The 17,538-nt window shown below is 45.9% G+C and overlaps 1 protein-coding gene across 4 annotated transcripts in view; it reads right to left on the bottom strand.

Moving 5' to 3' along the window:
• Positions 1–3,177: 3,177 nt before the first annotated feature.
• scaper (S-phase cyclin A-associated protein in the ER) overlaps positions 3,178–17,538 on the bottom strand; it is a 104,244-nt gene continuing 89,883 nt past the window's right edge. For 3 of the 4 annotated variants that reach the window (XM_076262501.1, XM_076262506.1, XM_076262508.1), the window contains exons 28-31: positions 14,739–14,888; positions 6,733–6,924; positions 4,364–4,412; positions 3,178–4,002 (exon numbers count right to left, since the gene is read on the bottom strand). In XM_076262501.1, the coding sequence (XP_076118616.1) occupies positions 3,896–4,002; positions 4,364–4,412; positions 6,733–6,924; positions 14,739–14,888 (498 nt within the window). In that variant the 3' untranslated portion in view covers positions 3,178–3,895. Of the gene's footprint in view, positions 4,003–4,363; positions 4,413–6,732; positions 6,925–14,738; positions 14,889–17,484 lie in introns of those variants that run through there. The other variant, XR_012981675.1, reaches the window with a different exon arrangement.

The raw sequence follows: 17,538 nt of genomic DNA, 5'->3' as shown, positions 1-17,538 counted from the left end.
TATCTGCGCCTGGCATCACCTGCAAATGATACATTGAATGGAGCCACAACAAACCCGCCTCTCTTTTGCTGGAGACTTCGCTAAAGGGGACTCCCTCTCAGCCGGCGCAGTCTTGCGTGTCTTTGGTTTATTTTCATTCCGATCACAGCCCGGCGCTTAGAATAGCCTCTGGACATGGGGAACTTAGGTCAAGCAGCGTCTTGACATATCAGACCTCTCCAATTTGTTCAGCAGTAGGCTACAACCTTTCTGATAGGACAGGATGGGCATGAATGACCAAACTATGCTGATCCAGATTCCATGGAGAAAATCATTCCCAAACCAGACACCAGGGACACAAGTAGGGGTGTGTCAGCCTATTCATTTAGTTCAACATACCTCTTCTGAAATTAACGTGATGGTTAAAAAATATTTCATTAGGTTCAATACAGTAGATAATCAACCACTGCAACGCCTGCGGAATAATCAGTTTAAAATCTGTTTTATATTGAGAAGCAAATTGTGAAAAATCACCTCAACTCACAGTAGGCCTAACAGATGTTGATTGGCGACTAATTGAGTTATGTCGGGAATGTGGCCGGAAACAAGTCAGATAATTTAAGATAGCAATACGATAAGATAGGCCTACAATGTCGTTGAATGAAAATCTACACACTTATCAATGGCTAGATATTCATTTAAATGTTTCTGACTATATGTTAAATGGATGAGTGGATTTAGATGATTGATAATTAACTGTATCCAGAAGTAAGATGCAAGGTAGGAAAAAACTGCATCGCCTACATTTCTCAATAAAAATGGGAATGACTGTCATGAATGCAGCTAGAACAACAACGAAAAGTTCACCGATAATACTGTTAATAAGATACTCTGACATTGACAACAGAATAAAAAAACGTAAACGTCATGGACACACTCATTTTTGACACACGATTTTTGAGTTTGTGTCAGATTTGCGCGCAAAAGGCGCACGATGGCTTTGATTTGGTGCCTTACTCAAGGAAATCGGGATTATAGATTATAGACTAAAGTAACATAGGTCCAGGTCTGGTGACGTGAGTATTAAATGAAAGTTTCAATTCGCTCAACAGATGTTAATTGTTGCTTGCTTACACTTTATTAGTAGCCTAATGTGATAGCTCATTTGATGGAGAAAAAGCAGATCACTGAAAGACCTGATTCGTAATCTATGCAATTAGCCCATGACTTTCCCCAAATCATTTGAATGGATGTACGTAAGTCTACTGATCCATCCGTTTGAACGTCATAACGAAGAGCATTTCAGCTTGTTTTAAATAATAAAAAATGTAATTCCCTGTAAACCAAAAATATCGTATTATACCTGTGGATAAACGAAGTTCTCGTTCATATTCATGTGGACGTGCAGCCTATCATAAATAGCAACGCGTCAGATGAGCTGGGGCACAGTAGGTTAAACACAGTAAAGTGTTGGCCTATAGGAGTAAACACAATTCTACAATTCATGTTTATTTGATAACCTATAGCTTAGGTCTACTGCGTCTTCAGGAAAACGTAAATAATCAACAGCTTCTTACCATTAACACGTAGGCTATAAATTAATTAGGGAACGAAAAAAGAAAATAAAGGAAGACAAAATGGAATTTGTGGAAAGACCAGGAATGCTAATATCAGTATAGCCTACTTTATATCAATATAGACTAAACTATACAAAACTGTGTTTTTTTTAAAAATTATTTTTGCAGAATACTTGAAATGCCAGTGTAACCTAAAGACTCAGATGTTTCTATCTCCATCATTTAGCCAAAGTAAAGCAAACAGGGCTGATCCCCCCATTTATTCCCGAAGATTCTGCCCAAGGGGCCAAATGAAAATAGATGTTGTATTTCTCTGTGGAGAGGCACTTCATAATTTCTCTAGAAAAATAACAAATAGATGAGATCTGGAGGGAACCTATTTCCTGCGCTAACGTCACCAGTTTCTGTCACTGCACATAAGGATGAGCCATAGGCCTATGCGAGATGCTACTCGCCTTCACTCTAAGCATTGTGAGTAAAATGTCACAGACTTATTCAAAATGATCAGCCTTGAAGTAGCTGGACTGGGTGGGTGAGCTGATTTTGGTAACTGGTAACACCACTGTCGGGCAAGAAAGGTGAAGAGGAGTCTGCCGCCGCCAGAAAGAAAACAATTGAGCAGTCCATTCAAAGCAGGTTTGAAATGCCGACAGTTCACCGTTTATGTTTTCACAAAGCAGAGCATGATATTGTAATTGTATAAGGCAATTGTAATACCGCTGTGAGGTCTGCGCAAAACAGTGACAGGATCGAGGCTGGTCAGAATTGCCCACCTTTTTTCGACAGTCTGGAGTGGTTGCAGCTTCTGTAACGTTATTAAAATAGGGTGTACATAATAATCCTGATGGGCAGAAAATACCTAAACTCGTCTGCCAGCAAGCATCCCAGATGGAGCGTGATAGCGAACGCCTACAGGAAGGTGTCCCACCTCGACCGGCTCCAGCTTTTGCTGACCGGCTGGTAAAAACGCAGCAACTCACAGGCTGGGGTGCGAGCGAGTTCGTCAGGTGAGTGCGGAGAGAGGATCAGTGTGCTAGTCTCGCTCCGACCTCGGGCCTCAACAGAACTGCTACATTCTTTCCAAGGCCAGCCGCGTTTTCACTCTTGCCCACTCTGCACATTTTCTCAACTAAAAATTCTAAACTGCTCACAACCTCAAAGATGGAGCCAATGAATGGAAATTATAATACATAGGCTATAGGAATTATATCTGTATATACACACACACCTGATTTAAATCGAGCAGCTTCAGCCAAGACAAAAAAGGACCATTTTACACACACACACACGGAAAGTAAATGTTTTTGTAATAACTCTGCAGAAGTTTAAAAGTTTGAAAGAACTTCAGGGAAAATACTTCTTAACTGATCATACTGTAATGAGATCTAATTGGAGTTAAAACACAGATGAAGTCCATTTGTTATTGTGAATTCAAAATGGTCAGCACAGGCCCAGCGTGGAAATACATTTTCTGGATTTAACACGTGCTTGTTTATATCAAACCTTCCAATGTTTTTTTTTAACTCAATGTTCAATGCACAACAACAGCTGTCTGGATAGCACATCTTATCGTTTAGTTCTACAGCTAGACTAAAAGAAAGACAAAACCATTTTTGGTGAGGAAAACAATTTAATTCACCGTAATAAATAAATTATAGAATGTGACAGATACGTAAATAATTCAATAAATTATACTTTCTTTTAGTGCTCTGAAATACAGGGACAAAGAAAAGGGACCAGAAAAGTGGTCCATACAGTACACAAGAGCAGAGATAAACTGCATTGACTACATTCTGTAGACAAGGCTTACAGGTATGAGAAACAATGATATCAAAAACAAAACATTACAACATATATTAATTTAAAGGACAAATTGAAAAGCAATTAAGGGTTCATTTTCATTACCTAAACATCACATCAAATAAATGTATCAAAAAGAGGAGAAAACGGATTAAGCAAAACTATTACACCTTCAACTGCTGCCAATTGTTTGATCTTCTGTGCTACATTCTCCTGTGCGTTCTCCTGTGACCTGTGGCAGAATGTGTCTGTGGTCTGGCCAAGCGGACTGTGAAGACGTTCGGAGAGAGAGAGAGAGAGAGAGAGAAAGTGTGTGGACTGAGAGGTGTGACCAAAGGCCAGCTCTTGGTATTATTACCATGCTAGTATTTACTACGCTGGAGCTTGTGTGTAATAGTGAGCAAAATACTATTGGTGCAACTGCACCTAACTGCATGTATGTGTGTGAGTGAGTGAGTGAGTGTGTGTATGCATGTGTGTGTGTATGTGTGAATGTGTGTGTGAGAAAGAGAAAGAGAGTGTATGTATGCTAAAGTGAATCAGTCCTCCTGTTTCTTCAGGAAAAACTGTAGAGCAGAGTCCCACAGGTCTCGAGGGAAACGGTTGGAGAGCTCACAATAATCCAGTGGTGAAGAGGAAGATTTTTCTGGATGGAGTGAAACAGAGAGAGAGAGAGGGAGGAAGAGTGTGTAAAATGGGATGTGAGAGAAGAGAGGGAGGAAAGGGGAGGAGAGACAGAAAAATAAAAAAGGATATTAATTTAACTTTAAAGGAAGGGGCCATTGGATTTGCGACCATGAGACTGCACCGAATATTTTTAAGTCAAGAATAAAACATCTGAAAATAAATTCACGTGAAGGACGTGAAAACTACTTGATGAATTTCTGTCTTTTTCCTTCTGACCGTGTTGGCCTATACAGGAGACTCTGAATCTGCTGTGTAAATGAGGATGGATGCACACTGCTAGGGTAAAATAGGTAGGGAAGGAGATTCATTTTTCTGCTCACCTTGTTGTAATGTCCTGTTGTCAGTGCTGTTTTCAGCAGCAGCACAGTCCTGTTGGGAGAAAAGAGAAATCGGAATCAGAAATCAGAAATTCCACCGCTCTGGGTAATTCAGCTCCGCGTCTCTTCTGTGAGAAAAACAATCCAGACAGATAACACAACACACATTTTTTACATTTACAAGGATGGTAAATAAAATGCATTCATATGTGTGTGTGTGTGTATGGACTGTTTGTGTATATATATTTTCCTGTTTTTTGTTTTTTTAGGACTATCAAGACTATTAAAACTTATTAATGGCCTCTTCGGGAAACATGCAACTTAAATAGGGTACATTGAAGACATTTGTGGTGTTTGAGAAACAGAAGAGTAAGAGAGAATCTGGGTGGCTCTGAGGACATTTTGAGAACACAGAGACACGTTCAGAAACTTTACCAGCCGTGTTGCTGTCGACCATAAAGAGCCTCTGAGGTAAATTTAACCTCCTTAACTATGCACACCTAAACAAACCTGCTTAAGCCAATTTCTTAATTATGCATTTCTGCTCTCTGCCTGTCGTCAAAGACGAGTTTGCCTAAACACAGAAAACACCTCCAAAGCGCCATCGCCATGTTACCTAACAGGTGATGTGTTTTGAAATATTCAAGAGTAGTAGTGTTTCATTCTATAGTGGACGGGTGGGACAGCGTGTGCTACTATCCACGATAGGTGTCGGGATGACTACAGGCATCATTCATAAGTTTATCCGAAAGATCAAAACATTCCCTCGCTTCCCCCTCTCCCTCCCTCTCTGTCGCTGAGGTTATCTCCTTACGTTTAGACAAAAAAGGCAGAAAAAGAGAGCTGATGTTAATAAATATGGCTGGCGGCTGCTTTTGTTCTCCACTGGTGGAGCGTTTGGACAAATGGCGGCAGGGGGCAGGACACCATACGTCTTCGCATTGTTTGAAGGGAGCGACAATCGCCTGTCCCTCCGCGCGTAAGGGCTAATCTCTAAATAAATACGGCAGGTAGCGGGGAGGCCCGAGCGTCGCGCCGAGGCCCCTGACAGGGTGAAGATGAAGGAGGACAAGTGTTTACGGGGAGAGCCCAGCAGTGGCAGGTAAATCCACTCGCATCCCCACAGGAAGCCATCCATCTTGGGGGCGAAGTTGGGGGGAGGAGCGGGAGATGACTTTGGCCATTACAAAAAAAAGGGATAGAAAGCAGAAAGACAAAGAAGTAAAGTGACGGAGAGATTGAGAAAAAGAGACGGACAGAAAGAGAAGAGATGGAAAAGTGAGAAAAAGTGAAAGAAAGAAGCAAGAGACCAAAAGTGAGCTGGAAAAAGAAAAAGAGGGTGACAAACTACTGTGGCACAGGTGTGCAGACCTGAGATATGGCCAAAGACTCTCTGCTGTGTGTGTGTGTGTGTGTGTGTATCCTCTGTGTGCTATTGTCTGTGTATAATAGAAATATTATGGTGCTTTTTGTGGGTGCGCATAGAGAGGCATATGAATTAAAATTTTGTGGAAAATAAAAAAAGCTTGAAATGCTAGAAAAAAACTTTAGGTATATATTTAACCAATTCTGAACCCCAAGTAAATGAATCAATAATACACCTCTCTTTCCTCATATACTGTATATATATGAGAGGGAGAGAGACAGAGAGAACTATATATACACACATATACACAGACACCACTGTACAGCGCAGAGCATTCCACAGAGGTCCAGTGGACTGTGCTGTAATACTATGACATCCTGTTTGTGTGTGTAGCGTTCTCTAGCCCAAGGGCAGATAAACTGTAAAGCACGGCTGAAAGCGGGTACAGTGTAAATCTATGGCCGTCATGTCTGCTATGCTTGGGTCGCGGCTATTTATATTCTCCACATCTACACACATTTCTTGTACATTGCCTGTGACAGATTTATAGCTTGCCTAAAAGGTCTACTTCTGTTAAAAGAGTGTGTGTGGCCTTAGGTGTGTGAAGGTAGGTAGCAGCACCAAGCTCATGCCTGACTATGCAATGATCTGGTTTCTCCTGGTTTCTGCAGATGCAGATAAATGTGTGTACTGTGTATGGGTGTGTGTCTGGGTGTGTGTCTGTGTTTGTCTATGTGTTTATACACATCTCACCTGAATAACAGTAACAAGCAGCGCACACATCGACCCCTGCTTTAGTGGCTTCACCTACACTTTCCCAGACTGTACATAAAAAACATTGCTATTGTTCCTGTGAGCGTGTGTGTGTGTTTGTTTGTGTGTGTGTGTGTGTCCTCAACTGTGGGAAGGTTCGAAGCAGCACACAACTTGTTGTCACAGCAGGCACAGATGGATGTTAGTACTGATCCAGTGTGAGTGTGTGTATTTGTTATTGTGTGTGTCTCACCTGTACAAAGGTGGCGAGCAGCACACAGCTCATCTCCTGCTGCAGGATGACCTTGTTCTGCTGGTTGTTGTAGCAGGCGCAGATGAGCGAGGGGAAGAGCACTTTGATGAGGCGCGGGTGGCTGAAGTACTGGAACGGCAGCTGACACAGTTTCTGCAAGACGCTGGGCTGCCTTCCAGACTGCACCATAACCTGGAGAGGAGGGAGTGAACACACACACACACACACACACACACACACACACACACTCTCAGTCAGTCAGCCACTGCAGGGCCACACTGTGGTCTGTCGTAAATCTGAACCCCAGCCCTCCCCCTTGTGCCCCTCCCATGCATAAATCTGCCACTAAAACAACACACAAACAGCCATTAAGAGGAGAAATAGAGGGCACAGCCTCCCACCACACAATTACGCACCATAAAAACACAAGAGAGGATGTGTCGTACGGGGTTCCCCTCCCCCCCCCTCTTAACCGCACACTCTTTCTGGGCTCGGCTTTTGCGTGCTACAGGTATGCAGAACGTGACTCATAGGATGGCAGATTCCTGTGAAGACGCAGAGTGTTTGCTGATCGGAGTCGATTGCGGTCAAATGTGAGTGACAGGACATCAGATGGTTGTGAAGCGAGATGTGTTGACTCGGATGCTGGCTCCACCAGATGAAGGCGTTGTCTATTATTGTGACACTGAAATATTCAACTCAGGTTTTGCTGTTGCACTATGTCCTCTCAAGTGTGTGTGTGTGTGTGTGTGTGTGTGTGAGAGTGTGTGCCTGTGCGTGTGAGGTTGGGTTTAAGAGGGTCAGGCTTAGTGCAGAGGGCTAGAGCAGGACAGTTGGTGTACGTGTGTGTGAGAGTGTGTGTGTGTATGTGTGTGTCTATGCGTGTGTGGGGGGTGGTGGTATAAGGGTGGGAGGTCGTTTGGATGGGAGCACCAGAAGGCCTCTGCCACTTTAAGAAATGAAGCAATACTGTTAATGGAGTTCTCACCAGGGCCCATACCACACACGGCCCGTCAATCACACCATCACATCCGGCCCACCAATATTAAAGCCAAATCACTCCCAGGCCACTCTGATTAAACAGGGCATGGCCACACTGGGCGGGGGGTCCACAGGCTGTCTGGGGGCCGGGGGAAGCATGGCATTAGCACTTGGGACTTCTCCCTGGAGCCTAGGAAAGTGTGGTGTGGTGTATGAGTGTGTGTGTGTGTGTGTGTGTGTGTGTGTGTGTGTGTGAGAATGGGAGGTTGTTTCGGTAAATCGTGGGTTTCCAAAAAAAAAAAAACCCACAGCTTTACAGGTACCCCTGACCTATCTCACACACACACACACACACACACACACACACACACACACACCAAAATGCAAGCCAGAGGGGTGGGGTGAAGCACCCAGATCACGGTGACATAAATTACCCAAAAGGGGTTTAACAAGACTTAGCAAAACCAGAGAGACACCCTTTAACAATACTCTTTCCCAAAGCCCTCTGCCTTTAATGATGCACTTTAGGGGGGGTGGTGGGACGGGTTTAGGGGGCGCGATAAACAAACCGATAACTCACTCTTCTTTTATCATTTCAAGGTGAGCGCCTTCAGAGACGGGTTCTACAGCAGCGTTCAAAGGCCTGATGCCGCAATGACGTCGGTCCACGTTAGCGGCCGTTTCAAAGAAACGCTGCTCGACCGGGGCCACCGAGGAGCCGTTCAAAGGGCAGCTCCAAAAAAGCTAAAGAGCAGCTGACTGCCAAGGCAGAGTTGGAGCAGAGAGAAAAAAAGAATGAAATAAAAAAGCTGGATCTGTGTGTTTTTTTCCCCCCTTTCCTTTCTCTTAAGAGGCAAGCCAAACATTGCTACCCAAAAGGCTTTGCAACGCGGCACGATTAATGAGTGTCCTCATGCAGAGGATATGGATTTAAAAAAGAAAGAAAGGAAAAAAACAAAGTCACGGTTTCAGAGGAGTCAGAGAATGGGAGAGAAAAAGAGAAAGCGAGAGAGAGAGAGAGAGAAAGAGAGAGAGAGAGAGAGAAAGAGGAGGTAAATACCGACAGAAAGACTGTAAAAGATCTGGTTGTTTTTTGAGATGGAGCTGGGCAGTGTCAGCTAGGAGGGGGAAGACACAGCAGGATTTGGGAGCTCAGCTGACAATATCTCACCGAGTGCGGACCTAATCTCCACAACCCTCCCGCACAGCAAGGCAAGGAGGCAGCAGAGCGAGGAGTGAGGGAGACCCACAGAGCCATACGAATGATAATGGCCTTCAACACAACACGTTTATCTCCCACACCACACCAGAGCACGGGGCTAAACAGCTTCTGATTAGCTCAAAAAGTCTTCGGTCCTTCAAAAAGCAATATACCGTCCATATGTATTCACAAAAATCTGTACATGCTTTTGGTAAACGTGTGTGTGTGTCTGTCTGAGTGTGTGTGTGTGTGTGTACTGTATGTGTGTGTGTGTGTGCATGTAAGTCTGTGTGTGTGCATGTGTGTGTAGGTGTGGACGGGTCCTGCCTTTCCGCAGACACTCTGCCCACAAATCACCAAGGCCATCTCATAATCCTCCACCGTGCAACGTTCCATCTTCAAGACGCCCAAACAAATTGTCCACCCTCAAGTGTCCGCTGCAGGCAGACATAAAACAAGGCGCTCTGGCACGGGCATGCTGGGGGCGTGGGGGGTGGGGAGGGAGAGACCAGAGGTTACATCAAAACCAAAGTCTCTGGCCTGAAGACTGTCCAGACCTCGGCTCGGACTAAGAGTAATGACCCCTGCGGCCCAGCACCCATGCCAGACTGGGATTAGGCCGCGGCCAAGTCTCTCACCATCCGCAGGACTATCTATTCAGCCCTTGACATCATAAAAGCAACGGCATGGCGTTTGAACTTGTGAGAGAGCCTCCGCTCCTACAGACGTGCCCGTAAAATAGAGAGGAGGGGAGGAGAAGGGGGGGGGAAAGAGGTCTGGAGACGGAGACGCTGCCCTCGTGTTTCCTTTAAGTACAGAGAGCCGGAGAGCTCAAAACGAGCGGACCGCTTTTATGGCGCTCTTATTACATAACCTTAGCAAAGACAAAGGGTGTGTAAAGTTAACGCTCCGAAACACAAACACTGACTAAGAGAAATGATGGAAGAAGAGCAAAGGACCCCAAAGTCTGACCCTTGGTTAGAGTTTGGAATTTCATTAAGCGATCCAGCGGTATTAAGACGGTGGGATTCTTGAGTGTCAGAATGACATAAGGCTAAAGGAACGGGTCCAGGCGTCTAAATGACCAAGGCGGTATGAGGATTCTCAGGATTCTCCCTTTGCAGGCAGAGAGCCCGTGTGAGCGAGACGTCTTCTGTAATATATCTGCTGGAGCGGCTGGTGACCCAGGTGTAAGTGGTGTCTAGACACCCCTCCACCGCGGTCAACTCGGCTACGGATACGTCAGCCATCGACCAGAGCCACAAATCTGTGGCTCCAAACCTGCCACACCATCCCCGACAAGATCTCCTTCACCAAAAAAAAAAAAAAAAAAAAAAAACACAAACCAGATCCTCTGGCAGGCGACTCCAAACAGCAGAGTTACCGTAAAGCAGAAGGGAACTGCTGGCCTGCTGATAAGAGTGAAGGGCCAAACCACATCAGAGGATGTTGAAAGAGCACTCGGGAGAGGAAGTTACTGCTGAAAGGACTTATCTTAACAACCTCTGCCACCCACAAACAGGTTCTGGAGATGTGCAAGGGGGCCCTGAATGCTCCATAAATCCCCAGAGTTTCAGACAACCTGACGACAATCCAAGACAGAGGAGTAAACATCTGTGGGAAGAGAGCGGGAAATTTCGGCATCGTACTATTTTTTCCCCTATTTTTTGCCCTTCTGTGAGTGTGTGTGTGTGTTTTTTCCTCTGTGTAAAAAAGCATAGAGCTCATTGGAGTGCCATAAACCACTCGAAATGTATGAGCAATGCCACAGGCATCGAGAGATTTATCACTGCCTGCCTAACGTCATCGCTGATGCGACTGGGAGATAATCTTGAAGCAATCCTCCTCGGAGAGTCGAGACGACCTGCATCATGCTCAAGCCCAAAGGATGACGCTCCATAAAGAGACAAGAATATATAAATATAAATAAACAACAAACAAAGCCATTCAAACCAAACCAAAATACCTCTTTTTTATCTACTTTTTAGCCTCAACAAAGCTGAACTAATCCCCTTGGGCACGTTTGTAAATCATCAACCTTCACTGTCCCCAAACACACCCACCCCATCCCACACACCCTGTTTACTATAGAATACACATTCCCCTGTGCTGGCTCCCAATGGTCTGCCCTGGCAGTCTTATGCCTTCCAAGTGCACAAGAAGAGAGAGAGAGAGAGAGAGAGAGAGAGAGAGAGAGAGAGAGGGGAGAGAGAGAGTGCTTGGTTATCTGGCCCAGAAATGAACTGTTGAAGGGATCGTTTCAACATCAGTTTAACAGGGATTACAAGAGAGGCTGTGGGCTAGGTCTTACAGTCGAAGGGAGACGCCCTGATGGTGCGCGTGGGAGGGTGAGGGGAGAGGGGGAGAGGGAAAGAGAGAGAGAGAGAGAGAAAGAGAGAGAAAGAAAGAGAGGAGGGCTATATGAGATAAGACTGATGAGTGTGAAGGATTGGTTCCGTCTGGGCTTTCGCAGGTCTGCTCAACAACATGTCTTGAAGTCCTCAAAAAAAAGTACCATCTATCAACATCAGCAGATATGCAGAGGGTAAACAGAAAATTATATTGTAACGAGAGCCGTGATATCATGTGGATATTGAGTGCATGTGTGGCCCCTTGAGCACGATAAGGAGGAGAGAAAAAAACACTCTTAATGTACCCACAGCACCCTCAGTGCCATGTGCTTTACTGCTTTAGATGGTTATTCTTCTACCAAGTGTGTGAAAGCCACCTCCTGGATTAATATGTCATGCGGACTTCCCCGGAGCTATGGCTGCCTGCCTGGTCTGTGTTTGCCCACAGCAGCTTTGGGACCCACAGCGGCTGGCTGGATGGATCGACATGTGTCACTAGGGAGACAACGCAGACATGTGCTCCAGGCAACAAGGCCCAACACTCGGCAGTTCCAAGTGCATGCCCGCTCACATACTGTATATATATATATAGCAAATGTGCATGTATGTGTATATAAAAATGTAGCGACAGTTTATCCTGGGGAGAGTGCTGAATGTTGGTCCCCATCCCAGGAGTACAAACACACTTCACAGCCTGCGTGACGGTGCATATGTCATTCTGGCTATGGCCTTCCCCTCCTCTTCTTCCCTGTGTTCCTTTCTTTTCTTTTCTTTTATTCTCTTTTGGCCATAGGAGTGAATTATTTATGCATCCCCACCAGTCAGCCCCCTGGAGGCAGTGGTTACACACCAGGCCAGCTCACACACCCCCCCCCCCCCCCCAGCACACGCACAGACACACACACCAGCTCGCCTGATTTCTCGCACACCGCACATGTAAACAGAGGGCCGGTGTGTCAAGACTCGAGCTCTGCATCAGCCGACTAGGATGACTGTAGAGATGTGTGTGTGTGTGTGTGAGTCGGGAGGGGAGATGAGGGGGGAGGGTCGGCTGCCTTTGTGGGCCCTGTCAGTGCTTACATTAGCCTGAGAAAGGCCAAAGCGGCTCCTAATAATCCCCACTGCTCCGGACTCCAAGCATTCATCCTGCGCAATCCGTGAGTCCCTGACGTGGATGCATTCCAGGACCACCATTCAGAGGAAGTCACTACGCAACACACTGCACAATTTACATTTCCTTTGTTTTTTTCTTTTGGCTTTTATCTTCTGTAGTCGGGAATATTTTTTTTGTCCCTAAATACTGAACCACTTGTCTGTAATTATCATTACAACATATCTAATTATCATTATGGCATACTGAACATTCATTCATTTCTCTAATATTTCAGTGAATAGCAGGACAAATGGAATCTTACAAGTCTGTACAAAGTAGACAGCATTCCTGATCATTTATCATAGTACAGACCAGCCTTGAATGTTATTTTACAAATACATATTACATTTTTATGTTTTTTAATAAACATTTAATTTTTTTAAATGCTTTTATGCATTTCTCCTTATGCCCTCTATAGTCTGTGTTGCCTAGAATAACGTCAATGACAATTTTCCTCAACAGGGTGAAATATCACCTATCTATTCCCTATAATTCATGCAGCTACAAATTAGCAAGGAGGCAACATCAACGAAAATAATTAACAGAAAGAGTCAAGGTTAATGAGAAACCACTGTGGATGGAGAAATGCATATGCAACTGCATTAATGAGCCTTTATGGCTGAGCAGACTCTGCATCATTCTGCCCCCCACGACCCTAAACTTCTATAACGAACATCCCCTCTGCCACGTGTGTGTGTGTACGTCCTCCTCCAGACTGACTGGTAAACTGGTGTCTTCTTTTATTTTATCTAAAGCATAGGAACTGAACCGCTGCCAAATGAACACATTAAAAAAACAGCTTGTGTCCAGGGTGGGAGTCACAAGTTTAAAGACTTGTGCGGCGTGGCATTTTTCAAATTAGCAGAAGTGCGCTGGGGGAGAAATGAATATGAGAGGAGTGGCTGCTATTCCCAGCCTGGCCGTTTCGCTCGACCGTCTCCGTGCGTCTGTGAGTGAGTGTGTGTGTGTGTGTGTCTGTGTGTGTGTGTGTGTGTGTGTGCGTGTGTGTGCGCACACCCACAAAGCCCCGATCATCTGTCACTTCTCCTAATTCAATCATCAGCCTTCATTCAATTATCCAATATAATATGCAAATCAGGCCAACAATGGCCAACAAATGCTAATTGCGTACATCAAAATAATTAAATTGGATTGGAGCAGGGGAGGAGGACTGAAGCGTCGTAAAATCGCAGGCAGTTCTTTTAATTAAGACTTAAAAATGTTTTAAATTAGAATCTGTAATCAGTCCATAAATTGTTGGGGATGGTCTAATTCCCCTGGTTCCTGCCCCGGTCCCGCCTCCCTCCCTCCCTCCCTCCCTTTTCCTCGGCTAAGGACGTAACTGTCAGAGGGTGCGGGTCGCTTTTCAGCTCCGCCATCAGCTCTTCCTGCTGCCTACCGGGCACTGATGCCTCCTAACCAAAGCTCAGCCAACTGTGGCAGGTGGTGCGCCTTGCCAAGAGTGAGTGTGTGCCATGCGTGACTTGTCAGGTGCGTGCCCGGCACGTCAACAACTCTCACTTTGAGGCTGCTACGCTACCTGGGCACATCTACACCTGTTCTCATAGCATTGGTCACTGAAAAGAGAGCGCGAGACAGAGAGACAGAGAGATAGAGAGAGAGAATACAATTACTGAGAAAAAAGAATGAAAAGAAGGCTGTAAGGCAGATAAAGGATAAAGCCAATAGAAGGAAAAATAGGGGGGAATAAAGAGAGAGAGAGAGAGAGAGAGAGAGAGAGAGAGAGAGAGAGAGAGAGAGAGAGAGAGGAAGAGAGAGAGAGAGAAAGAGGCAGTGGCCGTCACGCGTCAGGAAGCGAGCGCGGAGGTGGCAGCACAGCGCTGCATTATTAAACACACATCCTTTGTGGCTTTTTGTCTCGCTTGTTTGTCGAGAGGAAAAAAAAGGGAGCGGGGGAGAAGAGAAGGAACACACTGGCGCTAGATCTAATGAGAGCCATGGGGAGGGGGGTGATCTGTATTTACACAACGCTTCTGACAGGTGGGGAAGAGTGAGGAGCAGAGACCACTGCCAAGAGCAGGGGGGGGGGGGGGGGGGGACTACATAGCAGTCAGGTCTAGAGTGGTTTGATGTTATAAGAAATCAATTTAAAAACACAATTACCAGCATTAATGGAGTCATTAACCAGCACAATTAGCACCAGTCACTATCACAGGGTATATGTATATATGTGTGTATGTGTGTGTGTGTGTGTGTGTGTGTATGTATGTGTGTGTAAATGAGTGTACTGGTAGCGGAAGGGTGAAATGCTGAGCTGGGCTGTGTGCTGCTGGGCTGTGCGGTGTGGCGCTGGCCTCACCTGGTTGTCGGGGTGGTTGACGGTGAAGTAGCCCACACAGATGATGACCTCGTGGAGCAGCTCCTCACACTTGTGCTGGGAGCAGTACCAGAGCAGCGAGCTGACGATGTGGCGGACGGCCAGCGACAGGCCCTCGGCCCCTAGAACAGACTGGACAAGACCACAGGAGGAGGCTGGAGGTCAGATACTGAGATACTACTCAAAGACCATCAGTACTCATAGACAAGGATTTTAATTCCTAATCTAGAATGATATGGTAGACCATTGTGTTTGAGTCAGGCTTGACTCATTTTGGGACTCAGATGCAAATACAGTATTTGACATGGGGTTAGACATAGGATTTGACATATTTAAAATGCTAACATTTCCAGGGAAAGCCAGACATTCACTGAACTTAAACTGACCGCAAAAACATGCCATGCCAACAAATTCTCAAGGAAATGACAGAGTAAAGCCACCCATTAGAGATCTTATAAACCAACATTATGCCCAGTCTGTGATGGCTCGGGTTGTACCGTTTCACTGCAAATAAAATCCACTGCATGAAATATGTTCTGACAAACACACACACAAAAGATGATGTGACACAACACACAACAGAAATGTGGTGTCTATTTGAGCGAGACGATCACAAGGCCCAAACTCAAATGAGGAGGGGGCTGAGTGGATGAGGCAGAGCTTGTTATGGCGGCAAGGGAGTCTCCACACACCCGAGGGGGTGGGGGGGAACGGCGACGACGACGCCCCCATTCCCACTGACCCATGAGACGCTATCGGCGGCCTGCAGACGGTATTTATTAAACATGTCAGTGTGACGGAGCACTAGAGGGGTCAGTCCCTCCGCGTGGTGTGTGTGTGTGTGGGAGAGAGAGAGAAGCTGTGGGGGGTGGTTGGGGAAGGAAAGTCCAAACAGTTTTCCAAACAACAATACCTGAGAATGACTCCAATATCCCCCCTCCACACACACACACACACACACACACACACACACACACACACACACACACACACCCCACCCCTACACCCACACCCACACCCACATAACTGCCACTCATGAGAGAGATTGTGTATTTACATTAACCATAACACTCCAAAAGCTGATACTGTCTGTTGTAAGTGAAGTCTGCGAGTCTTTGCCCATGTGGGAGCTTCCACTAGGCTGGAGAAGAGGGAGAAAGGAAGCGTTGAACCGCATTGACAGACCAAAGCCTCAGAGAAATCTACACCATTACTCAAAGCTCTGGAGCGCTGCTTTGCTCCACCGTTGTTTGTGTCCGCTGTCACATTCGACTTCTTTCCCATAACAGCATTACATGATGATGAGGAGGAAGATATTTGACAGGTCCATCAGACGCTTAGTTGGGATGTATAATCATGGCTTATCTTCAGTTAATCTTCCATCAATTTGACAATGTGTTATGGTAATGCATGCTTTGCTGAGAAACCTCATTTCGCCGGACTGATGAGACCAATCGATGGGTAATGATTCAATCTTACTGTTAGCCGCTACGCATCGCATCAGCGTTTTCCTCCCGGTCGGCGACTGGCCATGTGGGGCTCTCTGCGCGCCACTAATGGGGAACAGTGTGGGAGCTAATGGAAGACCGCAACAATGCCCCTCCATATTCCCGCTACCTGTCCAAGACTGTCCAACTTTATTCAGACCTTCAACGACCTGCGCTGAACCAGACAAAACAAGACCAAACAAGGCTAAACAAGGCTCCTCAGAACCGGAAGTAAAATAAGGCCATTTCATCTGAAGTGTTCAGCGGTTCCCTAAGTCCGTGCTCATCTGTGCATAAATCAGTTGTTCGTTTGTTCTAAAGCAACAATTAACCTGGGCTCTGAGAAGATGCAAAGAAGAACAGAGAGGAGCGATTTAACAGCCTGTGACGCCACCAAAACGTCAATTACCGCACAGGCAATGACTAATCCAAACCACAAGGTGATTATGACCTTCAAAACGGGCCATTATTTAAAAAGTTCATAAACGGGAGCATGGGCAGAGGCAGCTATGTTTGCCAGCTGGTTTGAATAGGGCCAAACGCACCTCTGTGTCAGCAGCAGCAATAGCTTTAGAGTAATTACGAAGGGTGATTCAGATACGAGAGATTCAGAGGCCCTTGCCAATTCTCACTCGCCCGCACTTTCTTTCTTTCTTTCTTACTTTCTCGGGAGTTTTGTTTGTTTGCTCCTCCACTTAAAAGCGGTCCAGTTTCTTCCGTTCTGTCGTTCTGTTGTCGTTCAAGCACCACTAACTTCCTAATGTATGGCCAGAGCCGTCCATTCGCACATCTGACCCGGACGCTCTCAAGAGACGTGGACTGGTTAGAGGTCAGGGGTCATGTTTCCACCCTTCACAGAGGTCAACTTTGGTCCAAGAAGAAATGTGCATTTCCCCCTCCATCTTCCTAAGCTACTGCGGACCGAGAGAGTGTGAGAGAGACAGAGGGAGAGAGAAAGAGAGAGAGAGAGAGAGAGAAGGAAGGGAGAAGAGAGAGAGATAGAGTGGGAAAGAGAGGTAGAGAGAAAAAGAAAGAAAGAGACAGAGAGAGTAAAAGCAGGTAGTGAAGGAGTGAGTGAAACAAGGGAAGCTGGTCAGGAGCATTAGCATTAGTATGGCGGGGGGGGGGGGGGGGAGTGCCTGTGTTTTGCGTGCTGATCTGAAACGTGTGCGTAGGGCGTGGGGCTATAGCACGCCGGCCTGTAATGAGAGCTGGAGCGCTTTGATGGAGAAAAACAAGACCTTTTTATGGCACCCTCCATTACACGTGTCAGGCAGAGGGAAGTGTCCAACATA

Source organism: Alosa pseudoharengus, unplaced genomic scaffold (genome assembly GCF_046254945.1).
Source record: "Alosa pseudoharengus isolate Yale_2024_CS ecotype anadromous, Long Island Sound unplaced genomic scaffold, YU_APseudo_1.1 YU_APseudo_1.1_scf_10, whole genome shotgun sequence".
In the NCBI taxonomy this organism is placed as follows: domain Eukaryota; kingdom Metazoa; phylum Chordata; class Actinopteri; order Clupeiformes; family Clupeidae; genus Alosa; species Alosa pseudoharengus.
The sequence above is the reverse complement of the archived record's forward strand: the minus strand, read 5'-3'. Positions and strand labels throughout refer to the sequence as shown.